The sequence below is a fragment of the Puma concolor genome, chromosome D1 (genome assembly GCF_028749965.1).
Source record: "Puma concolor isolate L17-30 chromosome D1, mPumCon1.1.hap2, whole genome shotgun sequence".
NCBI classification, from domain to species: domain Eukaryota; kingdom Metazoa; phylum Chordata; class Mammalia; order Carnivora; family Felidae; genus Puma; species Puma concolor.
This window is the reverse complement of record NC_141676.1, coordinates 107,172,977-107,200,753: the sequence shown is the minus strand read 5'-3', so window position 1 is coordinate 107,200,753 and position 27,777 is coordinate 107,172,977. Positions and strand designations below refer to the sequence as shown.

Sequence of the window (27,777 nt, the reverse complement as noted above, 5' to 3'; positions counted from 1 at the left end):
TAGTTGCACTACCTGCAAAATGAACTGCGTTTAAAAAAAAAAAAATCTATTTCTGGAGACAATGCATCTTGATGACTTTTACATATGTTTTCTTTATTTTTTTTTTATCATCCTTGAAGAACAGCCCTAAAAATATAAGTTTCAAGGCATCTACTGCAACCAGTGCTTTGGATGGCAGCAATCCAACTCAGGTAAGACATGTTAGATGCAACTAATGATCCTAAAACATCAACCAGGAAGAGGTATTTAATATTGTATTGGGTAAATTGACTCGCAATTTGAAAAAACAGAACTGCTTTTATAATTACGTCCTAACCAAAACTTGTAAGTCTGCATGTTGTTAATGGAATGAAAGCTATTTCGCTCCTGCACTTATTTATGCGTGTATATTTAACTACAAAATACAAAATTGGCTCTATAGTTATCTTTAGAAAGCTCACAAGTTAATAAGCTCTGATTCCAGCATATTGCCCAGTATGGCTTGGTTTACTGTACGTGTTAAAGAAGTGTGAGGGATTTGTGTAATATGTTCCACAACATTGTGCCTCTCCCAACCATAAGATGAATGCAAGTTATTGTTAGTTATAAATGACCTGTTTTTTGCAATTTAACTTTATAAGTTGATCTTGACAATTAATGTTTTCTGTACCATACATTTGGTACAGTAAAGTTGGTTTCTTACTCTTCACTTTGGTGTTGTCAGAATAAATGATGCGTGTGGCAAAAAATGTGTGTTCGTATTGAAAGATAATGCTGTAATACTGAAAACTCATCATTGGAAAGTTCTTCTGGTGGTTTAATAGTATGAGTTTAGAATTTGTTTTGAATGATCTAGATGAGTTGCTCCTAATTCACGCTATTAGAGGCATCTATGAAACCATTTGCTGGGTTTAGGGAATCAATCTATAGCTGGGAAGTTTTCCTCTGTGGGAAATAATTTAGAACCAAGCATTTGGGGTCAACAGTGAGTGTTCTATACCAGATGCATGAAGACCATACTGGGGGTGGGAAGTGGGGGGCTACTCCCAACTGAGTTTCACTAAACTGAGGTTATCCTCTCCTGACTTATTCATTGAAGGAAAAGAGGGCATGGAGTAAGTAAGACAAGAAGTATTCCTATAGATCTCCCAGAAATCCTCTCGAACTGTCCTTTTTGTCCAGTCTACTCCAAATACACGCATAAATACATCTACATGATCACATGTGGAGTTGTGAGAATAAGAAAAATGTAACTGGTCACAAGACATTCTTTCTCCCTGAATATCCAGATTTAGTCTTGCTTGGGGGACCTACTCAAGCCTCAGCTCCTCCATGAAACTTCCCTGACAATTACAGTTCTCACTGATACCCAACCTACCCTCTTCTATTTCTGCCCAGTTTGGTAATTTATTATATACTGCCTTGAGGAATAAACAATGTGTTCACTTTGTGTTACCACCTAGATTATACACATGGAGGGTAGAATAAGTGACCTTAGGTGCTGAATATATACCAGGTAATTAAATAAATATGTGAGGCCCACGCTTTGATCTAACTAACGAGCTGGCTGACTGGTTATTTGACTAGAAGATCCAACCCTCCACCTCATTGCATGGCCCTCCAAGACTGTAAGAGGAGCCCAAGGAGAAGGCAAGCGTGCGGACGGGATTCTCAAAGGCAGTCGTCCCACAAGCCAGAGGCCACCCAGGCCTATCTCCATCTGGAAAATTAGAGCCTACAATTTGGTACGAGGCCAAGTTGTTTTCTCTGACGGAGACGGGCATGAAAACTGGGTGGGCGTGTGGGGCTTCTTGGGGAGGGGGAGGGGAAAAGGAGCTCTTTGTCCCTCCTGCCCTATCAGGAAGAGAAACTTCTCAGGAATCTGTGCCTCGGTCTCCAGGGCTTCTTCCCCGCAAGGACCCGCCCTCGGCCCCTTCTGGCAGCTTCCGCCCCTCCCCCAACCCACCCCCACCTCGCGCGCGCCCCGCCCCCTCCGCCTCGGGGTTCCGAGGGCGGTTGGCCCGCTACGGCCACGGTCACTCGGCCGTTCGGAGCTGCGGGGCGCACGGGGTTGAGAGAGCCGGCTCTAGGGTTCGGGCTGGGGCCTGAAGAAACGTTTTCTGGGGCGCACCGGACCCGGGAGTGAGGGAGGTGGGAGCCAGCCCCAGAAAGCGTACAGAGAAGGAAGGGAACCTGAGGGGGAGGGCCCCGGGAGGCACGGGGGACCGGCGCGGGGCCTCGGCAGAGGCTGGGATGAAGCCACCTAGGGTTGGGGGGTGGGGGGGCGCGGCCCGCAGGTGCAGGTCCTTTCGGAGCGCTGCCCGCTGGCCCTGCCACGCCAAGTGTATGAGGGGGCCCGGGCAGGGGCCAGCGCATCCCGCGGGCCGGGCGAGGGTACCCGGGGAGTCCGGGACCCCGCGCCCTGGTCCTCGCGTCCGGGCACCGTCGGGCGTCGCCAGAGGGGAAACGAGGCCCGGACCCCGCTCGGGGCCAAGGCGTGGGCGCCGCCGACCTTCCCCGGAGCTGCAGCCCGCGGGCGCCCGGTGCTCGGTTTGTAGGCAGTGTAATTAGCTGATTGTACTCTGGTGCTCACAATCACTAACTCCACTGCCATCAAAACAAGGCACAGCATCACCCGCCGCCCCGCGGGCCGGAGGACGCCAGCCACCCTCGGCGGCAAGCGGCGGATCCCGAGCGTTAGGAGAAAGCTGCGCTTCGAGACTCGATGCGTCAGCATTTGCGGGGCACAGCGCTGCTCGCGGAGCACATGGTCGGCTCTCGGGGGGAAATGCCTGCACCCCAGGGGGGCGGCCGCTGCTCCGTGCAGTTAAACTGTGAGCTACCCCGGGGAGTCACTGCGAGAGTGGGCCATCTCCTGCAAGCAGGGCGACATCTGGACAGTTGAATGGCATTAATGTAAGCTATAATGACTTCTAGACTCAGGGGACGAGCCCTGACCTTGACGTTTAATGCTGTATGATGTGATCCGTTGTGCCTTTTTTTTTTTTTTTTTTCATGAAGTAAGATCATTTTCACCAACCCACCAACTAAAGGGAGCTACAACTGAAACCATGATTTGCCTATCACCACGTTTGGGGCACCAACTTGGTCTGAGGTGTGTGATGGAAGTGAAATTTTTTTTACCCCCTCTGTGAGTCTAGTTACTAGGCAGTGTAGTTAGCTGATTGCTAATAGTACCAATCACTAACCACACGGCCAGGTAAAAAGATTTGTTAATCGTCCAAATGAGCTGCCTATGCACATCAGTGTGTTTGGGGTGGGGGAGGGGGGCTGGAATACCCAGATACTCCCCATTGGCTATGAATAGCTTAGCCAAGAGAGAAATCAGTATTTTAGCTGCTAAATATACAATGTATTATATATATATGTTTTTATAATTTTTCAACTTCCTTGAGGTGCTTAACCCCCCAAAATTTTAGATATATTGGGGAATATAATTTTTTGCTTAGTTGATCTATTGCCATTGTATAGACTTGTGATCATCAACTTTTGAAACTATCTTTCTGTGAGGCTGTATGAAAATTTTTGAAAGATTAAAAAGTGCCATCAAGTTGTAAGTTGTGGTTATTACCAGGTGTCCCCTTTCCTTTCCTGAGTTGGCTGTAGGCCATTCATGTCAATTCCTGCCATGGTAATCACAACTTTGCTGTTGGCCGAAATAGTGAAATTGTCCCTAGATTAACGAAATCTCCCAGGAAAGTGATTCGCTCACACTTCATAATGGTTTTTTTTCTAAGAATACATGAACATTTTTCACAGTTTATTTGGACCGAGTCCACACATGAGCCATAGCCCCTTCTTTTAAGTAATCATTTAAGACTCTTGCAGAGCACACAGCTTTTAGCTGGACTGATGAGTAAATGCACTTAGGATCTAAATTCAGCTTCTTCCATTAGATTTCCCTGAAAGGATAGGGCGGAGGGGACTCTTTAACAAAAATTTTACACCTAGGTGCTTATCGCCCCGTTTGGACCTCTGGGCTCCCCTAGGCTAGGATGTTAGCCTCCCTGTTGGATTCTCCAACGAATATCCACATAGGGCATGCTGAGCTGTGGCAATCTGGTGTGGAAGGAGCGGGTGGGTTCGGGTGGCAGAGCAAAGAAATTGAAAGCTTTATTTAGATATCTAGATATATTTGGGGGAGAGGGAGCTGGGTGGGAGGTGGGTCGAAGTCTGACTGGGGACGTGAGAGCCTTGAAGTGTTGCCCCACTGACTCCCAACAGGACAAGAAACGCCCCCAACTTGATGTTTTGACTCTGCTGTCTGGACTCGCAAGGCTTGGACCGACCCTAAAGCCTGTGGCCCTGAAGACGTGGGCTTTCGGATCGCCCATGTGCAGGCGCTGCACCCCCACACCTATCCAGGAAAAATAAGGACTTCTGGCGTGGTTGTTGCCAATCTGACCGTTCTCTACAAGGCGGGGCTGGGAAAGAAGCCGAGGGAGCTTGGAGAAGCGTCCTGAGTTGCCATGGAAACAAAGCCCGACGGCAGAGGTCGCCCTGGCCTAAAGGAGTCCGTTGAAATTTGCCCTCAGGGATTACTGGTGTTCACGGGATCTTCAGAACAGGACTCCAACTTGGCCAAGCAGTTCTGGGTGGCCGCGTCGATGTATCCCACCAACGAATCTCAGTTGGTGCTGTCCAGAGGTAGCAGTCAGCGTCTGCGGGTGGCCAGGGCCTCCAGGGGCGGTGCAACTGGTGAGTGGATGCCTCCTGTCATCATCACCAACCTGGAGGGTTGCAGAGCTCCTCCCAGAAGTAACTGCAGAACCGAATTCTAAAATAAGAATCTTTCGTTTCACATGTCTAAAACCCTATACCCACAGCTTTTCAAACTTCTCAGCACTCCTTCCTCAAAAGCACCACTTGTGTATTTATTATACCTAACATCACATCTGAAAGTATCTCTTGAGTTATGGCAGCTCTTTGGCTAAACGGCAGAGAATAATCTGGGGGAACGTTACATGCTGACTGAATGGGGTGTTTGCGTAATCAAGTTCACACAGGAAAGCCTCCGAGAAAGTTGAAAGCAGAATCAATATTGGGAGCCAAGTTCCCAGACGTGTAAGACATTAGTAAGCAGATATGCAAACTGCTATTATGCAATTTTTATAGGTCTAGAGAGCTTAAATACCTTTCATGCCGTCATCTTTCCAATAATTGCTTTACTTCCCCTCCGTAGTTTTTAGAGAAAATTTACTTCCAGCCTGTTTTCGCTGGAAAAAACATTAAGTACCAAGTTTTATGCATTTCAACATCCTGATTCCTAGATTCTTCAGAAACTAGGTACTAGGTATAAGGAGATGAGTTTACACTTTGGCATAACTTTCTGAATTGCATACCAAAGCTCTGTCTCAGAGACCACCCTATCTACCCAGAGGAGAATGTCTAAATTCCCTACCACATTGAATAGGAATATAGAAATTGGAAACTCTGAGAGAACTCTGTGTTCTCTTCAGAGACCTTCTCTTGTCTCTGGACTCTTGTCTTACCTTCTAAAGAGATTAGAGATTCCCTTTGGCCATAGCCAATTATTCAGTCTCCAATTATTTATGAATCTGGTTTATAAGGTTTCAAGACAGTACATATTTGTGTCTACCTTCCCGCTCTATTACCTTTTAATATTTATCCAGTTTCATATCAACCTTATTATAAAATCAGGATAAAATTATTTCAGGTTGAATTTGACTTTGTTTCCTTTAGAGAGTCCAGACATCACTGCTGAAACCCTAAAGACTCAGCAATCTGAGGACAAAGAAAAGTATCTCCAAAAGGTAGGCCAATATTTCAAGGTCATCTGATTTTCATTAGAAATTCATTATTATTTTCTAAATAAGCCTAGTCATTTGAGTCGCCTGGGTGGCTCAGTCGGTTAAGTGCCCAACTTCAGCTCAGGTCATGATCTCGCAGTTTGTGAGTTCGAACCCCACGTCAGGCTCTGTGCTGACAGCTCAGAGCCCAGAGCTTGCTCTGGATTCTGTGTCTTCCTCCGTCTCTGCTCTTCCCCTGCTCATGCTGTCTCTCAAAAATAAATTAAAAAACGTTTAAAAAAAAATATATATATATATAGTTATTCTTTTCTAAACACATGTATGTAAAAATTTTCTACTTCTTGTATATCAGCTTGAGCAATTAGAGAACCTTTGTTAGAATTATAATTAAAGATTAAAAACTTCTATTAAGTTTTGGCTATTCTCAGTCTCTGCAAAAGCCCACAGAATCAGAGGGAAATGGGGGAAAATGGCTTCACACATTTGCCATCCAATAAATCCCCAAACCATATACAGTGTTCTAAGAACGTTGTAAGAACTGGAAAAATCTAATAGAAATGGCTATCTTAATAGGTCAGAATTAAATGATCAGAGGGATGAGTCTGTCATCTAGAACCACAGCGACCAAAGGGTGAAATTGAACACATTAGCACAGTCAAATCCACTGAGCATATCTCTTTTTGGCAACATCCCTCCTTTGCTTAAATGGCACAGGCACAGACTTTAACTCCTCAATTAATATGGTGATTTATAGGAACATTTTGTTTGGTTAATGGATAAATTCCATTCCTGTAACTGCTGCTGCACTATAAAAGCAAAGATAGAAGATTGGTTTGGGCCTAATATCTTTAATCATTGGTGTCCTGGCAAACTCTGAAAGACTTATCGGGAATTCTACATAGATTACAGAATAATGCATTTCAGTTTGCTGATTACATTAATTCACTGTATAGATTTTTGGTGATTCTTCCAAACAAATGAGGTGATTATAAATAGTCAGCATTTTCTTCTTTCTTGAGGCTATTAGGTACTGTGTATTTATACCAGGACTTAATGGGTGGGATGGAACCTAATTTTTAGTGAGGTAAAAATCATTCAAGTCAACTTCCTCAATACTTTTTAATTTCATTTTTGGAAGATATGAAAAACAAAAGATTAAAGACAAACCATTGTCAATTTTTATCACCTTTTGCCAAACAATTAAGATGATGTGAGTTACAGTTGCATGTTCTGCTGATGAATTTTTTTTTTTAATGTTTATTCATTTTCAAGAGACGGAGACAGCACAAGTGGGGCTGGGACAGAGGGAGAGGGCGGCACAGAATCCAAAGCAGGATCCAGACTCTGAGCTGTCAGGACAGAGCCTGATGTGGGGCTTGAACCCACGAACCACCAGATGATGACCTGAACTGAAGTCAGACGCTTAACTGACTGAGCCACCCAGGCACCCCTGCTAATGGACTATTATATCAGTAGTCTTAGAACTGGTTTCCTTGCCTCGGGTTCTTCCACATTAATTACTTAATGCTACAGATATTTATTGAGAAGTACCAAGTGCCAAGTACCATACCAGATGCTGGGAATACAGAGAAAGATGTGGTCTGTGATCTAAAGGAGTGTGCAGTCTGGTGGTAGAGACAGCCAACTAAAGACAAGAATTATGATACATCATCATGATAGTTGTATGCACATAACACTGTGGGAACACATTGAAAGGCATCAAAATGAAGCTTAAGGAATCAAGAAATCTCCCCAAAGGAGCTGAGTTTCAAGGAATAAACGATTTGACCAAAGAATATGCAGAGCAGTCCTCCACAGGGCACCGGTTGTCTTCCTAAAACCCAAATCCAGTTACGCTTCTCTCCTTCTGTATCAGCATGCTAGGGTAAGAAAAGAGCACAGACTAGGTGGCTTAAACAACAGAATTTTATCTTCTCAAAGTTCTGAAGGCTCAAAGTCTGAGATGAAGGTGCCATCAGAGTGGGCTTCTGATGAAACCTCTCCTCCTGGCCTGTAGATGGCCAGCTTCTCACCGGGTCCTTACATGGCACAGGGAGAGAACTCTGGTGTCTCTTCCTCTTCTTACAAGGACGCCAGTCCGATCATATTAGGGCCCCACCTTTATGACCTCATCTAACCTTAATTACCCCCCCCCCAAAGGCCCTCTCTCAGAATACAGTTACACATGGGGTTAAGGTTTCAACATAGGAGTGGGGGTGGGGAGTGGGGAGATGAACGACTCAGTCCATCCACCTACTTCCTTTTTTTCCTTGGCTCTCCATTTCTGCAGGATGAAGACCAAATCCTTCAGTGTGTTAAGTTCCTTTTCAATCTGACCATAACCTGACCGACTTGTACCATTCTCCTCCTCCTCCCTGAGCCTTCCCCCACCCCCAGTGTAGCCCGCACTGCACAACTGGTTCGCAACCACTAGGCTAGGGCACACTCCATAGCCTCCCCGTAGGTACTAGCGAAGTGGGGAATGGGTAAAATAATTTTTGTGGAGCCTAAATAGACAGATTATTCTGTGATATCTGCCAATGGGACATCAGCTCAAGTGGGCGTGCAATGCGGTAAAGAAGATTCTATTTGTTGAGAGCAGAAGAGGCCCAACAAAACAGCAAGCCCGCAGGAAAGAAATAGAATGTCACTGAAGCTATGCCTTGTGAGTACATTGAAGAGCTTAGTCAGTGCAGCATAGTAGAATGCTGTTCAGACAGTGCCCTGGTACAAAAGGCAAAGGAATCCTGCGGTATATTTCAGATACTACTGTGATGTAGTGTCCATAACGGCCAATTTAGTGAGTATATACCATGTGCTAGAAACTAAGCTGAGCAGTTCCCTTGTATCAGCTCCTATTTGCCTTACAATAGTCTCATGACGATGATTCCCATTTAATCCAACAAGGCTGAAGTGATCTTCTGGTTCCCACAAGTGGTAAGTGGCAGAGCCTAGATTCAAAGCCTGTATCCTCATTTCAAAGTCCGTGAGACTCATTTGTGTGATAATGATTTTGGCCATGGCACCGTTCGGCTCTGCTCCCAAATAAGTTAGAATTCAAAACTGTAGTGTCAATAAAACGTGTGTGAGAAACACTGTTTCCAGCCCCGTGAGACTGTAAGCTGTTTCTTCGACCTGCAATGCGCTTTGGTGTCTCTACCTGAAATGCTCTTCCCCATTTACCTCCAAGAACCTAGCTCAAGTGCCAACCTCTCTGTGCCGGGAGAGGCGACCTAGACGCTAGAAGAATGAACGGCTTCCCCCCGCATGCTCCTATGGCAAGGCACGTACATCTTTCTCACGGCGTTTATCACAGTCTCTGATCTGTGCTATGGGCCTTTGTGTGTGTTCCCGTCTTCCCTGCCAGATTACAGGCACCATGGTGTAGTGGACTTCAGAAACAAAGCCAGTTTGGAAGTCCAACTTTGCCACTTACTATTTGCATGACCTAGAACAACCTATGTAACCGTGAGGCTCAGCTTCCTCAGGTAGAAAAAGAGGAATGAGAAAGATGGCCACTTCATACACTGATACAAGTCATGTGACGCACCTGGCCGTAGTTTGCCTTCGACAAATGTGAATCCTCCTCTCCTCTGTGAGAATAGAGGTCATTTCATAGTGCTTAAGCCCGATGCCTTTCTGGTTATTGAAACACAATACATATTTGTTGATTGAATAAATAAATGTATAAGTGAATGAATTAATGAGTGAACATATGGTCTATACAATGATGTTTCCAGTTTGTTTAGCCTTTTCCACGTATATCCATCTGGCAAATTTTTCTAGGCTGATAATTTTTGCAATACTACTCCCCAAAGCTAATCTGTTTGCAAGTTGGCTTTAGGAGTATGTTAGCACATCACTTCTATTCTCAGTTTTGCCTTTATCTCATGGGTCTCTATGTGGTGGGAGAAATTTTTGTGACTCCGTGTAATTATGAAAACATAGAGTCAGTTTTTGGATTCTACCATTTTTCTAAGTCTGTTGTGCCCCATTCGTGTTGCTGCCATCACCGTTCTAGAAATTTTAGCTTGATGACAGAAAAAAAAGTGGCAGTGGGTGGTCCTTTTTAGCTAATAAAAATTTTACAATGATCTGTTTAATTTCAGAGAATCTTCTACATATATTGAACATATACATTGATAAGTAAATACCTAGTGTGATTTTCATGTTAAAATAGGGGGAAAGTATTTCCCATCAATTCTCTGAAAGGTTTTTTCTTCTGCTGTTCCTTAAAATTAATGAAAAATCTAAAAATGTCATTTCCATATATCTTAAAAGTACCTTTATAAAAGCTTTTTCTCCCGACTGATATTGATTTTTTGGTTGGTAAACTTTTTAAAAACTGTAACGTTATCCTCCATTTTGGAATATTCTCCAGGTATACATTATAAATGCTTTTGGTTAGTGGTCAAAATGCTATTAATCACAACTACTGTTTCTTTGATGGATATCCATGGCAGAAAATCAAAAACAGTTGAGTCTGTCAAGATTAAATGGCTTACTCTGTCCATAAAGGAAACCTTATAGCACTATACTGGACCATTATTCTTCCTTTGAGAGTTCTAAAGTAGTCTGCAAACATTATAATAAATGAATAGTCAGCTAATTTTTTGAAGTCATAAAACTAATTTGCTTTTTAGTTTTGCCACCTTTAAGAAAGCTCTTTAGCTGATTATCTCTTTATGAAAAGAATTATAAATAATTCATTTGCTGGGAGAAGGAAGAAGAGATCAGAACAGTATTTTAAGTCATGTAAATAGATGCCTTATTGGAAATGTCCATCTGAAATCAGAGTTCTCACATGAGTATGTATAAACTGAAGATTTCTACAAGGAAATTATTCATCTACAGAACAACATCCCAGATATACTCTTTATAGGGAATGGGGTTTTAGTCCATCCTCTCACATAACCTATGCAGCCAAGACTGACCATAGTGTAAGTCTTCCTCAAAAGTGAGCTTGCATATATATGGCATTTCCATGAACCGGAAGCAAATCATGCCATGAGAACATTCTTAGGAGAAGAATCTAAGAAGCTTCACAATACTTTTATTCACTGAATTATGAAACAGCATGAAAGTGGAAAACCTTAACGGCATTCTCCATTATCCTATATCCTGTATATATATCTTAAATACTATCCTATACTTCAAAGTAATAAAAGGGATGCTTATCAGTTTCATAGATCCAAATCAAAGATGTAGGAAATTTTCTCAGTGTCCTTACCATGATGCTCACATTAAAAAAAATCCTCTTTGCTGTCAAATTGATCAGAATTGGCTACCCAGACAAACCTAAATTTTCTCAGTAACAGTGTTATCGAGCACTTTTTTAGTTTTGCTATCCTGCTCTAATGTACTATTAACGAAGTTCCTTTTCCTCCATAGAACCTTAGGAAATGGTAGGTTTCTCCTTCACCAACAAAAGATACTTAGTCATTTAAATTCCTGTTGTTCCTAATTTGTCAAAGAATTCAAGTGAAAGAATCATAAAAATAGACTGCACATTCACAGTAACAAGCAAATATTTTGGTAGCAAATGATAATGAAAAGATTACATAAATATGTATGAATTACTCTTTTATATCATCTATAGAAACACTTTGTTTTCAAACATTATTCAGACTTGGGAAACATTTTCAGCTGACAGATGAGGTTCCCCTGTTAATCTTCTTTGCAACCTCTACAGTCCGTGAAAACATACTTGGAGGAAAAGGGATCAGATAGACGAGATTTGCAGTCATTTACACGAATTCATTGCCTGATACAGACACAGCCCCAGAGTTCAACAGGGACATGTCCCAAATCTTTTCTTCTTTCTTCCCTAAGATTTACGTACTTTGTCTTCTATATACATTCACCTTAGGAACAGAATAAAAACATTTTAACCCCTAAGATATACCTGGTCAAGAACCCATACTAATTATCTGCTTGTGAAACATGACTAAATGAAACTATTGAGTGTAGGGTGAAACACAATGGGATTATGTAGGTTTTAAAATAATTGACAAGGCAATAGTGGAAATAGAGTTGATAGGACAAAGTCACAGTAGATGAGCATTGTATGTTTTCCAAAGGAAGTGATACCAGGAAAAGGCAACAGATGGAAATGGAATTAGAATACGAGGTCAAGAGTAGAAAATAAGGCAGGACCACTGTCCTGGAGTATCTGGGGTACTAGACAAGGAAACAAGAAAGAAATTGAACACAGAAGACAATATTCCATGTACTAGAACTCTGATACAAGAGAAAGCCTTGGCTATAAACAAGAAAGCAGAGTCCTAGAAGCATAAACCCTCTCCCCAACAATCACAGCGTTAAACATTTGTGTTATTCCCCGCTGCCATACCCAGAAAACTACTTTAAAGCCATCAGTATACAAGATAAACAAATTGACATATGGCATTTTTCTAAATTTATTTATTAGCATGTGTGTGCACTGCGTGAGAGCAGGGAAGGGGCAAAGAGAGATGGAGGGAGAATCCCAAGCAGAATCCCACATTGACATGTGGAGCCTGACTTGGGGTTTGATCCCACAAACCGTGAGATAAAGAACCTGAGCTGAAACCGAGTTTGACACTCAACCGCTGAGCCACCCAGGTGCCCTAACCAATGGTAATTTTTTTTAGCCAAGTCAAAAAATGTTCAGAAATCAATTTACAGGGGTGCCTGGGTGGCTCAGTTTGTTAAGTGTCTGACTCTTGATTTCCACTCAGGTCATGATCTCATGGTTTGTTAGATTGAACCCCACGTTGGGCTCTGCACTGGCAATGTGGAGCCTGCTTAGGATTCTCTCTCTCTCCCTCCCTCTCTCTCTCTCTCTCTCTGCTCCTCCCCTCCCCCCACCTTTCTCTCAAAATAAATAAAAACCATTTAAAAAAATCAACCTACAAACAGTTGTTCTATTATAGAGATAAACACTTAAATAACTTTTTGAGGAAAAAAGACATATTTTCATAGTTACCTTAATTCAGTAACTTATTAGAGAAAACTTAGCTATTATTTAGGACAGTATATCTAAGTCTTGAAACTTTTATTATAAAGGATACATTTTTAGAGCACTGAATAACTAAAAACAGAAAGAAAAAAGATAGTTTTTAATGATGCTTATCATGTTTTATGTATTATCTTTGCATTCTTTGGAGTTTATGACCATAATGCTTCCAGCAGACATAATGTAAATGTTGGTATGGGTACAGACACTCGCCTGTAACGCGAGGTTGAATTCAACATTGTGTAGGGCCCACCCCATACAGGTGAGGCTCTATACTGAAATGTAAGTCAGATGGGGCCAAGCTGAACTTTACGTAATGTTCGCCCAAAGCCGCCGAAAACTTGGTAGCCTTAAAAAAAGATGTAAGCAAGTCAACAGTCATAGCTGAAGAGGCAAGGCCAAGCTCAGGCAAGAAGAGGCAAGCAAAGGCATACAGTACAATGAATTATGAGGACAAAACTTAGAAGAATCTGTTTTGGAAGAACTGGGCAAGATTCACTCAACAAATATTTTTTGAGTACCTCTGTGTTCCTGGCACTGTGCTGGGCACTGGAGTCCAGTGGTGGAGTCACCAACATGTTGTAAAGATACAAATTCTATCCTTATATGAAAGTTGCAGTCTAATCAGGGAGAGCAATATTTGTGAAAGAGTTCTACGTGATGTTGGGCCGACACTGAATAGGGCAGAGTTGACCCAATCAAGGGAACAGGAAGGATTTCTGCAAAGACTAACCGGAGATTTGAAGGAAGAGTGGGCATTCATTAGGCCAGAAGCAGGGGTGTTGGGAGCTTTGGGGGAGAGCATTGCAGACAGCAGAAGCAGCTTTGCAAAGACCCTGTGCTTCGAAAGGCATAGGGCATTTCAGAAGCTGAATGGCCAGCAATGCAAAGCTTAGGCCACCGTAAGAACAATAAGAAGCCACTGAAGGGTTTTACATCGGGGGGGATGATAATATTGGATTTGTTTGGAAAAGTCAGGAGACTGACTATAATACAGAGAATGGTTTCCATTAGAATACATATGACAGAACTGAGAATGGATTGGAAGTGGCCAGAGCGGAAGTGGGCGAACCAGAGTGGAAGCCATTGCTATCATCCAGCTGGGAGGTGATGGTAAACTTGGATTAGGAAAAGTAGGTTTGGGAGAGATTTAGGAAGCAAAGTAACCAAGACTTAAGTCCTATACTGATAGGAAATGTGAGACTGAACAAGTTATCGAAGATAACTCCGAGTTCTCTGGATTGCACAAAAGGTGCCGTTCTCTGAAACAAGGAGCATTGGATAGATGAAGTTCAGGTGTTGCGTTGGTGTTTTGTTTTGTTGGAGTGGGGAGGGGTTGAGAATTCAGCTTAGACTGTACAAGTGTGGGGTGCCTTTGAGAGAAGCAGGTGGAGTTGCCAGGCCCGAAACTCAGGGAAGTTAAGGGCCAGGGATGAGATTGGAGAGCCATCGAGTGGGAAGTCCCCCACCCCCTCCTTCTTGCAGCCTAATGGGCAGGACAGGAAAGACACTCCTGAAAGAGGAGGCCAGCGCTATGAACACACTCACCTTATCTATACGCATCAATATGATGAAAACCTTAGAGACTCAGTAGTTACTTGTTTGCTGAAGACAAGCCTTAATAATTATCGCAGACTGAGCCATCAATAGTCTATAATTCAATCACATGTAGAAGTACCCTTAATACATCTATGCTCTAGTGAGTTTTAAAATGCAATGTTCATTTTGTGCTATTTTCCCCAACATTAAAATTCAAATCTCACTTATTGCTTTTTTAAAAAAATAAGTGCCTTTGAAAGCAACATTAAGCAGTTTTAAAAATCACTTGTACTTTCGTGCGTTTGTTTTGCGTGAATGTTTTAAAACAAGAGCTATGCTCTGCAGATAATTAGTACTGATTTGCATTAAAATATGTGTAACAGAACCAAGAAAATAGATTTCTTTTTATTCTTCACAATAGATAAGTTAATATTTTATTGGAATCTACATTTAAGAAAAACTGTGTATTGACTGTCTCTTATGTAATGACTGATATGTTTTTCTCATTTTAGTAAGCTGTCATTTTTTAAATGAAAATTATATATGTCAGAGCTTGGAACTGAGCCAGGATCAAGCAATTTCCAGGAGGTATGGAAAGGTGCTTAGATATGCATCTTTTTCCTGCCAGTCAGCGTTCTTCCTCCAGTTAATAGCCCTCTGACATCCTCCATCCACTCTCGTGGATTACTGCTGGTGGGTTTGCCTCCTAAAATTCAGACTGGAGAAAGCCTTTTCCTTGATTATTCACGCTGTCTTTGAAAGTACATAGTAGATCATTTGAGGTCCAACAGTTCAGTATCTTACTACATAGCAGGTATAAATTTACTATACAGAAATCATAGAATCTACAGAGCAGAGTTCAATTCATAGGCACAGGGGATGGTAGTAAATTTATAGAGTAAATTCATAGTTGAAGCATCCTGTTATCAAAATCAACATGCTAGCAGTTACGTACCGCCTTTTGGAATCAGCCGAGATGTGAGACTTTTTACCCATACCTAGTTGTACCTAAAGCCACTGGTAATTTGCACCTTCCTCAAGTTGGCATGGCACGTGGAAGAGACACGGAACCTAGTGAGGATTGCATCTGTAGAACAAGAACTAGAATTCCCTAGTGCTCCTGTTGGACTCCCAATCATAGGCATAGAATTAAAAGTTAAATTTAGGAGTCCCAAGAAAAAAGATCAGCTGATGTCCTTAACTTGTGTTAAACTATAGAGCCTTGGCTGAATATTACAAATTTGGAGTGTGATTCCCATTTAATAGTTAACTTTTAATCAAAAATCCTATCATGAATGTATATTATTTTTATAATATAAAAATATATTTGTATTTATATTAAATAGGATCTTAGCTCATCAGTTTAAATTTTTTTTTTCTTTTCAACGTTTTTGTTTATTTTTGGGACAGAGAGAGACAGAGCATGAACGGGGGAGGGGCAGAGAGAGAGGGAGACACAGAATCGGAAACAGGCTCCAGGCTCCGAGCCATCAGCCCAGAGCCTGACCCGGGGCTCGAACCCACGGACCGCGAGATCGGGACCTGGCTGAAGTCGGACGCTTAACCGACTGCGCCACCCAGGCGCCCCAGCTCATCAGTTTAAAAGTACTACTGTAATTCAACTATTCGTTGCCCTTCAACCACTTTTTGCAAAGTGCTACATGGTAGCATAAAATAAGTAACTTTGATCAAAGCTGACCTCAAGCTGGGTTAGCTCCCCACTCTGTGAGTTCCCATTTTCTACTAGAATATAAAGTTTTTCTGAGAGCAGACTACATTTGTCTTATTCACCATGGTTAATCTGAATTAATTCTTCATTTTCAAAACGAAGACTGAATGAAGAAACCATCTGTCACAAATGTGTGTGTGTGTGTGTGTGTGTGTGTGTGTGTAAGTGTTCCAAAATCTCCAGGATGTGTTCGAAGTACTGTAGCAAAAGAAGCAGAGGATATGGAGTCAAACAAACAGTGTTGGGAATGAGCTTGAATCCTTGGTCCTGCCAGTTACTAGTTAGTTACGTGACCCCAAGAAAAGTGGTTAATTTTTATGTGGTTGAGTTCTTTCTAGCTGTAAAGCAGTAATAATAATAATAATACCCATTTCACTGTGTTATGAGGGTTTAATGAGTAATCCCTTGCACAAGGCCTGTCATCCAGCGGTGACTCAGTGAAAGTCTGTTTTATCTTCTCTGCTCTCCCTTTCTATTTTCTTTTAACCCCTAATTGAAAGGTTAGAGTACAGCCAGGTATAAACCAAGCTTTAGGATTAAATGAGATGCTTTGACTAACAGGGTAAAAGGGTGATGATATAGATTATCAAATGATGTAGATTGTCATCCAGACATGATGAGTAGATGACGAAAGGCGCCGTCCCCCAGGTACCCATGTCCCGATTAAAAGACACAATCAAGATTGGCTTGCCCATACTGTTAGGGAGACGCTCTCATAATGTTTCCCCATAATCCTATTTTATGTACCACCTGAAAAAAAAATTGTCACTGAAAATAAATTTGGAAATATCAACTATGGAAAGTTCACCAAAAACGTGTGGCCAAAGTTAGTTAACCCTTGCAGGTAAATACCGCCCCTCTATGCAAGTATAGATTAAGAGGTGAACATCATGGTGAAGGTCTGGATCAGTGGTTCTCGACCAGAACCCTATCAAAAATCCACTGGGACAGGAATATTTTCAGCTATACAGACCCTTTGCAATAGTTCTTGGAAACCTAGAAAAAGACTCTAGTATAGAAAAGCTAACTAGGTGAGGCCAACACGCTACTAGAGGTGGTAAATAGCAACGACAATTAGACCCAACTCAAGCCAAGGCAAACCCGACTGATGAGCTAAATGGTGACCAACGTTACAGTCATCATTAAAATTTAAATTACAAATATGACCCTAAACTGAGTGAGTAGTATAGGTTTGGTTTGCTTGTTTATTTTGTTTTTGTGTTTTAGATGGATGAGACTGTTTGTTATTTCTTGGATCTGTTTGCTAAGTGTTTGTTTTTTTTCCCTAGGAAATTGTCCATTTCGTCTACATTTGCAAATTTCTTGGTGTAAAGGATTCATAGTGTTTTTTCATCATTTTAAAAAATTTGTTTATGCTTATTTATTTTTGAGAGCAAGAGAGACAGAGTGGGAGCAGGGGAGGGGCAGAGAGTGGGGGAGACACAATCCAGGCTCTGAGCTGTCAGCACAGAGACCGACACGGGGCTCGAACTCACGAGCTGTGAGATCATGACCTGAGCTGAAGTTGGACGCTCAACTGACTGAGCCACCCAGGCGCCCCTTTAGTCATCTTTTTAATCTCTGCTGTAGCTCTAGTTATTGCTTCTTTTCATTTGTAATCATTTGTATAATTTTCTCAATGGTTTTTCCAAAAGATTATCTATTTTAATAGTCTTTTTCCAAAAACCAAAATTTGGCTTTACTCTTCTCCATCATATTTTTGGCTTCTACCTTACTATTGATTTGTGTCACTTCTTCCTTCAATTTTGGGTTTGTTCTTATTTTCTTTCTACCTTCCTTCTCTTTTCAGTTTGTTTCTTAATTGTCCTTTTTATGTCTTTTCTAACATAAGCACAACTATAAATATCCCTCAAAATACTATTTTTGCTTCACCTCACAAGCTGGATAGTATTTTCATTATTATTCCATTTTAAGTATTTCTAAATTTCTATTTTGATTTCTAATTTGTCCCAAGAATTATTTAGAAATATGCTTTTTAAAAAAAATTATTTATTTAAATTCAAGTTAGTTAACATACAGTGTAATATTGGTTTCAGGAGGAGAACCTGGTGATTCATCACATACATACAACACTGAGTGCTCATCACAACAAGTGGCCTCCTCAATGCCCATCCCCCATTTAGCCCATCCCCCCACCCACCTCCTCTCCAGCTACCCTCAGTTTGTTCTCTGTATTTAAGAGTCTCTTATGGTTTGTGGGGCACCTGGGTGGCTCGGTAGGTTAAGTGTCCTACTCTTGATCTCAGCGCAGGTCATGATCTCACAGTTCGTGGGTTTGAACCCCATGTTGGGCTCTGCACTGACAGTGCACAGCCTGCTTAGGATTCTCTCTCTCCCTCTTTCTCGGCCTCTCTTTCTCTCTCTGTCTCAAATAAACTAAAAAAAAAAAAAAAACATACAAAACTGTTTTTATTTTATTTTTCCTTCCTTTCCCCTATGTTCATCTGTTTTGTTTCTTAAATTCTACATATGAGTGAAATCATATGATCTGCATCTTTCTCTGACTCACTTATTTCGCTTAGCATAATATACTCTAGTTCCATCCACGTTGTCGCGAACGGCAAGATTTCATTCTTTCTGATCACTAATATTGCAGTGTGTGTGTGTGTATCACATCTAGAAGTATACTTTTTAATTTCCAAATGTTTGAGATATTCTTAAGATATCTCTTTTTATTTTCTAAATTATATTGTGGTCAGAAACATAGTGCCCATTTTCTACTAAACCAAGCTTAACCAGAGCTGTCTTTATGTCAAGTTCCTCAATGTGATGCCATTCAACTATCCTACGCTTTATACTCCTCTTCCCCCAAAACACGCATCTTGCCCCAGGAAAGACAGGCTTATCATCATCTTTAAGCATCTTTCAGCTCATTCCTATTTCCACGTCTCCATTTATTTTTACTTGGCCTGTTACCTTCGTGCCATTGCTGAGCATGCTTTTTCTACTGTGGTCATTAAGTTACCCCAATGCTGCTCTGGCTGCCTTTCTCCCTTTGATGCATAATTTTTTAAGTCCTTAGATTGCTTATTTTGGAGCTCCTTGAAGGTTCTTATGAAACTTTCTACATGTTTTAAAATTCTAAACTTATATTAAGATTTTAGATCCAGCAATGGATATGTTCAAATATTATGTTTATGTACTTTTTTTCATTTTCTGATGTTTGGACCATGAGTATATATTGCATTTATATTCAATGGAAAGAATTTGTAAAAAATTTAAATTTCCATGTAAATTAATATATTTACTCCAGTATTTTTTAGGCTATTTTCTTCATGTTTTTTTTTTTTTTTTCCTTTCAGAAGGAAAGGAAAATCATTGTATAATATAATATTTTGGGAACTAAAGAAAGCACATATGCTGTAAATCCTTTATTCACCTCCTTATGTAATCCTCAGAACAACTCTGAGAATTACCACAATTACCCCTATTTTATAGATGAAGAAGCTTAGGCTGAAACATGTAAGTGACTTTTTCAAAGTCACACAGCTAAAATCTAGCAAAGGCAGTTGGAACCCAGGTCTATCTGTCAATGGAACCAAGGTGCTTAACTACTATACCCTACTGGTTCCAAGAGTTTCTAGATTCTCTAAGTATTGGGATGGTTGCCAGGCAACTAGGCAAAGAATTGGTTTTGAAATCAATTCAGTAATCTTCTAAAATCATCTTAAGATTAAATTCAGTAGTTCAGCTTATGCTGTGGTCATCTATATTCTTTTGGTAATGTAGATAAGTAATCAGAGAATTACACACGTATGCTATTTCTGATGAATGTTTCAGTCAAAAAATTTCAATCATAATCCAAAGAAGAAATGGATTGTTCATATGAGAACCAGGTCTTGAGAAGAGAGGACCTGTCTTTCAAAGACTAGTATTTATTAAGAGTTTCTTGTATAACTGAAGATTAACTAGGGAGAAAGTTTATAATGCACTGGAAATTTGTGGGCAGAGGAATTTGCACTGCATAATTAAGGGCAAATAATCTCTTCACTAACCCTCCTCATCTTCCCTTTCTTCCATTCAACTCTATCCAGCAGCTCACCCATAGGCCAGAGATGGAATCATCAGTATCCTCCTGTCCACAGAGGATGGGCAATCCATCCTCTTTTTCCCACTTTTCCACATTTTGAAAGCATTGGAAGAAAATTTTTCTCTAATAAGAGTAATAATAACGATAATAATGACTACCGCTTATTAAATGTTTACCATATGCCATGCATTCGGTAAAGCAGTTTGTATGATCTCCAGTTTTCACAACAACCTTGCTTGGAAATGAGAAATCCAAGACTCAGAAAGTGGCTCTTGGTTTTGCCCAGGATCACAAACCTCTAACCTGTGGGTTAGTGATTACTGTCAGAGGGAAGAAAGGAAGAACAGGGAGGGCTATTGAAGGTACTACTTGCCATTAATCATACAGCAGAACTGAGATTCCAACCCAAGTGTTTGACTCCGTAGTCTGTGGAGCCGCCCATGTTGTTTGGCTCTGAAAAGCCAAAAAGAGAAAACTAAGCCCTTTAATTCTTGAAGTGACACCAAAATGTATTAACCACCTATGAGATATTAACTATCCTAGTTTCCTGGAACCAAGTTTTAGTCCATAATTTATTTTTTTAAGAATAGTATATAAATTAAATGTATAAATATAGAAGAAAATACTATGTTAAAATATTTAAATTTAGGGGCGCCTGGGTGGCTCAGTCGGTTAAGCGGCCGACTTCGGCTCAGGTCATGATCTCGCGGTCCGTGAGTTCGAGCCCCGCGTCGGGCTCTGTGCTGACAGCTCAGAGCCTGGAGCCTGTTTCAGATTCTGTGTCTCCCTCTCTCTGACCCTCCCCCGTTCATGCTCTGTCTCTCTCTGTCTCAAAAATAAATAAACGTTAAAAAAAATTTTTTTTTAATATTTAAATTTAAATTCTGATCTCCCTATATTATTATTTGAAGAACTAATAAATCATATGGCTAAAATTTCTTATCCCATTAATGAATACAACCAGAACACTGTGCGTAGAAATGATTAGTCTTTTGTTGTTATGAAATTAACAAAGTAAATTATTTATCCCTACTAGTAGGTTAAATTGTAGAGATTTTCTCTTACCGCTGAATTTGTTTAATTATCAAGGCAGAGATTTATTAGAATAGTTGGCACTGTTTTTGTTCTGATGACACGGTTGCCTGCGGTAGTTTTTTCTTATTCATTCCCAGGAAGCACATCCAGAAAGCAGAAATCAAATCATATCTGAAAGCTCTGTTTCTGGTGCATTATATTATAAAACTGATCAGGCACTAAAATCCATTATAGTAAAAAAAGGACCTGAAATAAAAGGACAAATCAATTTCTTTTTTAACATAAAATCTATTTGAGTTATTTTTTTTTTTTTACCAAGAAAGGCAGGGCCAGGGGATGAGGTGAGCAGGGATTCAAGGAAGGGGGTGCTGGGAGCCACCATATGAGTGAGGTAGGGGCCCCCTAGCAGGTGCCCAGCTGACCAGCCCAGCCAACTTGCTCCATCCCTCACTTAAAAAAAAAATTCTATAATTAAAGCCCTGGGTGATGTTACATATGCCATGAGAGCACACTCTACACCATGGTGCTGGTGCCTCAGTGCTGGCCAAACTCCAGAGCCAGTGACTCTCCTACCACGAATATGCACTTGGTCTGGACTGATCATAGAATAAACGCATCTCTCTTTTTAAGACAGGTGAATTTTTAATTTTACTATCATTTTAGATCTTGTAACTAAATATGTGTCTGTACGTGAGAAGCATTATGTCAATACAACTTGCCTATGGGTACCCCATAGTTACACACAAAATAATTATGTAGTTTTGTCCATAAAGAATCTTCAGAACTATCCATTGTTTAATTTCACTTTCTAAAACATTTTTCTTTTTCTTCCTCTTCTTCTTTTTTTTTTTTTAAATTTCCCCCTTAGGCCAATAATTGTGTATTAGAGCAATAGTTTCATTCACATGTTGTGACTCAATCAATTCAGCGTAACAAAACCTCATGGAGTATCATCTGCAAGGCACCGCTAGGCTCTAAAGAAGGATAAAAAGAAGGATAATACCCTGAAAGAGTCATGGTAGCAACTATGAGATAAAACAAGGAAAGTAAGATCCATACCTTAATAAAGGTACAAAGTGCTGTGTAATCACAGTACGGGAGCCATTGATTCCCGTTGAGCACATGTGTAATGGGAAAGTTGGAGAAGAAACCAACACTGAACACCTACATTAAAAACATCCCCGGTCCTTATCTACAGACATTATTTTATCCAGTCCCTAGCAAGTTTGATGACAGGTGTTATGAAATTCAGCTTCGTTTTTGCAAGCATCCTGAATTAGTTTTCTTTCAATAACCGTGATGTTATGTGAGACCTAAAATTCAAGTGAAAGGTAGAAATCCTGTCCCCAAATAAGAACTTCATAGGCTTATAAGAGGCAAGATTCACATGCCAGGAGCAAAACGAGGCAAAGCCAAGGCACAGGTGGACCTGGCCCAGCTGCTGATTTCTCCTGCCCCCTGGGCTCCTTTCTTCCAGTCTCTGTGGAGCTCACCCCACGGTTGTAGCTTCGCCTGCCAGCGGGGTCCGGGCCGAAGACTCGTCCTGAAGAACTACTGCTTAGCAATGCAGCAGCCTCCAGGGCTTGGCACACCCAGCTTCCTCCGCCTCAAAAGCTTTCATCCCCATCCTGTGTCTGTTGCTTTCTGGTGACCACCACTAGGAGGAACAAGCTTGTCGCCTCTGGGACATCTTTGAGTCTCCCCTAGAGACACACACCCCCCCGAGTCTGAATTAAGGGTCCCTTGTCAGGTCTCTTGATTGCAGCCTCTACAAACGCCTTCATGGCACAGTTGAAAGTATTGTCTGCAATTACCTTGCGAGCAGGAATTGTGCTGTTCAGCCCCTAGCACGGTGATGTTACATCACAGGTGCTCGTCACGGATGGAAACGCGTCTCCCCTGAAAAACAGATATGTTCGAGTCCTAACCCCCAGTATTCTTCAGAATGTGAAATTCTTTGGAAATAGAGTCGCTGTAGATGAAATTAGTTAAGGTAAGTTATTACCGGAGTAAAGTGGGCCTTATAAGTGTCCTTCTAAGACGTGAAGACAGAGATACACAGCGAGAAAGCAACATGCCTATGAAGGCAGAGATTGGAGGTCTAGAACTGCAAGCAAGGAGCGCCCCAGATGGCCAGCAGCTACCAGAGGCTGGGCAGAGGCCAGGGGGATCCCCTACACGTCTCAGAGGGAGCTTGGCCCCAGCAGCCCCTTGATTTTTGACAGAATTGCGAGACAGCCTCCAGAACTGTGAGACGATAAATATCTGTTGTTCTAAGTCAGCCGGTTCATGGTGCTTCGTTACCCCAGCCCTAGGAAAAGAGTGCAGTGTTCGGTCAATTCGGATGGATGGGTGACTTCCGAGTTTTTACCTGGCTATGACAAATCTGTGTCTGTTCCCAGTTACTTCCTGGTTGTAGCCTTGATCTGAACAGAGCCGCTTTCATTTTATTTGGCCACTCAAAGCTACAAATTTTATTTGTCTGATTTTCAGGTTCTTCTTTCGTTCTCAAATACTCTAGATGCAATGTTCTCCCTGGCTGTCTCCAAGACTGAACATAACTGGATTTTATGAAAGAAATTTTGTACCCATACTTGCCCTTTTTATATAGTCTATATGTTGATAAATCTTCATGCCTGCACTAAATTAGTGTTTTAAGACATAGGAAAACTTACCTGAGGGTGTCCTTGTCTCAGTATCTAAGGCAGAGGAGAGATGAGACTGAGGCTCCATTCCATGTGCGCACTGCTGAGAGCCGTCTTGTCACAGACTTAGGTTGTGGCCTGCTGTCTGAGTTTGCTGATCTTGCGGCTTACTACCATTTGATGGCAATTTAGTGGGGTGGACGATAGCTTGGGCTTTGTTGTCAAATAGAGCTGGGACTGACTCCAGATCTGCCATTTCGTGGCTTGGGTAAGTTATTGAACCTTACTAAACCTTGTTACCTCCTTTATCAAGTGGGGTAACAGTAGTGACAAACTTCTGGGTTATTACAAGAAAATAATGGCATTATGTACATGAAGTTCTCAGCATAGTTTGTGTAGCAAAGTCTTAATAAAGGTTATCATTAGATTATTAGATGGGCACAAAAAAAAAAACCCTTCCATTTAGTATGAAAATCATATTATTTTGTAAAGTAGCATCTTCTGGAATAAACTGTGTTACACATGAAAAGTATAAATCTATCATGGAAATTAAATACTTTTAAATTCTTCCAAAGAACACCGGAAGGCAAATGCAATGATATCCACCCTTCACAGACAAAACCTTTATTATTGAGTCAAAGACTCACTCACTTTTTTTTTTCCTTTAAACAGGCTAAAAGGAGAGATGAGATTCTCCAACTCTTAAGAAAACAAAGAGAAGAAAGGATCTCGGTGAGATCGATAGGCTCTCGGATACATTGATCTGGAGGGGCGAATTATGGCACATTCCCAGAGGTTTATAGATTGTCCCCAGATATGTAGATACTCATGGCCCAGAGCCTTCTATCTACTGGAGTGAGGGCAGGATATAGACATCAGGTAGTTTTGCCATCTCCAGAGAACGCAGGTCTGCTGGCATAGAAGCAAGGTGATATGGTCAGTGGGTCTGCCATCACGCATTATAAGGCTATAGCATATTCCCATGGGCCCCCGCAGTGCTGATCTTTGTTTTCCAGTGATCGGTCTTGCTTAGATCATACCAAAACAAATGCTAAATGAAGAGAAACATAATAAAAATAGGAAAACAATAAGAGCACCCCCTAAACTTACGGGTGTACAAACACCTGCTCTCGTGAATGAACCCTAACTCTCTTAATCTGGAACATTTCTAACCTCACAGTCTCCAGATTTAAGAAGCTAGTCTGTGTAAACTCCATGGTAATTCTCCCTCAGATTTTTTTTTTTCAAGTAAGGAAATTTCAGTCAGCGCAAGAATTAAAAATGTTCCTTTCTGACTTCTGTTTTGTTTTTGTTTTCAGAAAGAGCTGGTTTCCCTTCCTTACAAGCCAAAGGCCGAAGGACACAAAGCAAAGTAAGTTTACTTCTGTCAAAAATATTCGTACCTTTCTAGATTCCTCCCGTAGAGAAGCACTTCTTTTTTCATACTCTCTTTGCCCCCTGCCCTCAAATCTTCTAAAAACCCACCCACTGTATTTACGGGGCCTTGAATAAACCTTCTCCCCCTCCACTTTAAAGCCTGCGTGCCCACTTGCGTATCTGGGCAATATGCCAGCATGAAGTGGTGCAAACAGGACAACAAATGAAGCCTGAATCTCTGTACACATTCCCTTCCCCTCCTTTCTCATTCCGGGCGACGGTACCCACCTGCCACCACGCCCTCTCAGCTCCCCACTCCCTTCCCCACGTCCAGCCCTGTCATCTTTAACAACTCAGCGGGTCTTTTCGATTACCGGCTCCGATCCCACCAAAGCCACATCTAAGGATGCGAAACCTAGGTTCATGTAGTGGGGGCTTTGGCCTCACGGTGAGGGGTTAATAGCCTTATCCCTGCAATCATGTTAGAGCAGGAGGAGACACTTGGTCCCGAAGAGTTTAAAGGAAACACCCTATTTAAAAAAAGAAGCCCTATTTAAAAAAAACTCTACATTTTTTGTTATTATGACTGAAAACTAATGTGGCTAATTCAACATTAATTTTATAAATATTTATTTGCATACTGTATTCAAGGAAGAACAGAGAGTAATAGAATTTTGGTTCTTATCCTACGGGTATTGAGGCTAACTCCCTTTAATATTATCAAAGGAATTCTCTTTTAAAAATAAATATATCTAGGGGCGCCTGGGTGGCTTAGTCGGTTAAGTGTCCAACTTCAGCTCAGGTCATGATCTCCTAGTCCATGAGTTTGAGCCCCGTGTCAGGCTCTGTGCTGACAGCTCAGAGTCTGGAGCCTGCTTCAGATTTTGTGTCTCCCTCTCTCTCTGCCCCTCCCCTGCTCATGCTCTGTCTCAAAAATAAATAAAAACATTTAAAAATTTTTTAATAAATAAATAAATAAATAAATAAATAAAAATATGTCCACACTAGTTTTTTTGTTTTTTTTTTTAAGTTCTGAAAGAAATGAAAAGATCATTTAATCACCTGGCTTTGTTGTCCACATAATACTCAGCAACTTAATGTCTTACTTTTTAGCCAGATGATTTGAATTAGCTTCTAAGGGTGAAGCAAAACTAGTCCGAGGGGAAGATTCATTTATCTGATTCAAATAATGGGTGAAGACTGGTACTTAACCAGCATCGGCTCATGGGTCTGGACGCTTCAGGTTTCTGTGCATATTTTTACAGGAATGCTCAGAACATTCCTGCTACCACCCATGTTGATTCACCTACAAAATCATTTCAGGCTTGAGCAGATAATGCTTTACATGCCTGCCTAACTCCTTTTGTATTTGAGCTTACCCAGTTTCCCTCCTCAGCCCTGGAGCCTTAAATGTCATTCTGTTCACGGGGACCTTCCTTTCCTGAGCTTCTTCTGCAGCCACTGTCTGTACCATTCTTTTGGCAAATAGCCACACGCTACTTTGCACCCGTGTTTTATAATCAACTCAACTCATTAACTCCTAAGTTATTTAACTTTTCACGTACTGTGGGCTTGTCTGCCACTGCATTGTAAGCTCAGTGAGAAACTGGGCCACCCAAAGTGCCTGACACACTGGCTGCATGTGGGAATTCAGAAAATATTTGTAACAAAAAACTTTAGCTCAAAAAGAGCATGTAGTTCAGTATTAGCTAATTTAGAAGGTGATGCTTTTATAGTGCACATTGTAAACATTTTAAAATTTTTGAAATATTTTAGATACAATCGTAAAGTACTTAAATTTGCCCTCTTCCTCCTCCCTCCATCCTTTCGTGTCCGCCCAGCCTGCCCCCCCCCCCCACCCCCCGGCACACACAGATACACCTTCACCATGCTCCTGCAACAGATCTGATGATAATCTAGGTCCTCTTCGGGCAGAAAGAACTAGAAAGTGTGTTCCTGGTAAGGTTTTAGTATCAATATGTTTATTGCCCACCCCAGAAATATTTGCATCTCAAAAGAGGTCTGACTAGAAGAAGCAATGGGTAATCCAAAGAAATCAATAATCAATGATGAAATCTCAGAAGTGTCACTCTCAGGTGAGCAAAATATATTTAGGGTGGGCAGTCTTCTCCCAAGCCCTTCAAATCCCACCTCACTGCATAATGACCCCTCCTCCCACTTGCACATTGATACTTGGTTGCAAAATCTAATGCATCCCCAGAATCCAAGACAGTTACTGGGGACACTTTGAAAAGCGTTTCCATGCTACATTGTGTTTACAACTACAGAGTTCTGTGTATTAAAACTGATTCATGTTACTGCCCACAGGAAAGTGATACCAGAGTCAGACAAGGAAGACCAACAGGAGGTCAAAGCCTTGGACTAACTTGATGGACAAATGGGAGAGGATGGCTCACCTAGATCTTTACTTTTGAAACAACCTTCTCTTAAGTCAGGATCATTCGGATCACCTTGTTAAGATAGACAAAGAAATAAAAGTTAAATGCGCAGGCTTCTAGGGATGTTACCAGTTATTGAAAGCTTGTGTCTGTTTTACTTGGTGGCTCCTACTGTGTTTGGCATTACACGATCATCTCTCCCATCTTACACTTCTCTAACTCCTATGTATCTTG

The 27,777-nt window shown here is 41.3% G+C and overlaps 1 protein-coding gene across 7 annotated transcripts; it reads left to right on the top strand.

Moving 5' to 3' along the window:
- On the top strand, positions 1-27,655 carry HOATZ (HOATZ cilia and flagella associated protein). 7 transcript variants are annotated; one of them, XR_015241362.1, is made up of 7 exons: positions 1,989-2,130; positions 4,225-4,698; positions 5,704-5,774; positions 24,440-24,499; positions 25,087-25,139; positions 27,143-27,240; positions 27,473-27,655. XR_015241362.1 is itself a non-coding variant. In XM_086679157.1 (6 exons), the coding sequence occupies exons 2-6, from the start codon at positions 4,470-4,472 to the stop codon at positions 27,528-27,530; spliced, it is 471 nt and encodes a 156-aa protein (XP_086535283.1). In that variant the 5' UTR covers positions 1-191; positions 4,225-4,469; the 3' UTR covers positions 27,531-27,655. The 7 variants fall into 7 exon arrangements, 5 of the variants coding, with proteins under 5 accessions (XP_086535283.1, XP_086535282.1, XP_086535286.1 ...); XM_086679157.1 differs by lacking the exons at positions 1,989-2,130; positions 27,143-27,240 and adding an exon at positions 1-191; XR_015241363.1 differs by lacking the exon at positions 24,440-24,499.
- The last annotated feature ends 122 nt before the right edge of the window (positions 27,656-27,777 follow it).

What these genes read in the sequence shown, in the direction of transcription:
- HOATZ (XM_086679157.1), top strand. Translation starts at nt 4,470, where the DNA reads ATGGAAACAAAGCCCGACGGCAGAGGTCGCCCTGGCCTAAAGGAGTCC. An exon ending in CTCCAGGGGCGGTGCAACTG is followed by an intron (nt 4,699 to 5,703) that starts GTGAGTGGATGC and finishes TGTTTCCTTTAG; the next exon opens with AGAGTCCAGACATCACTGCT. An exon ending in AAGAAAAGTATCTCCAAAAG is followed by an intron (nt 5,775 to 24,439) that starts GTAGGCCAATAT and finishes TCCTTTAAACAG; the next exon opens with GCTAAAAGGAGAGATGAGAT.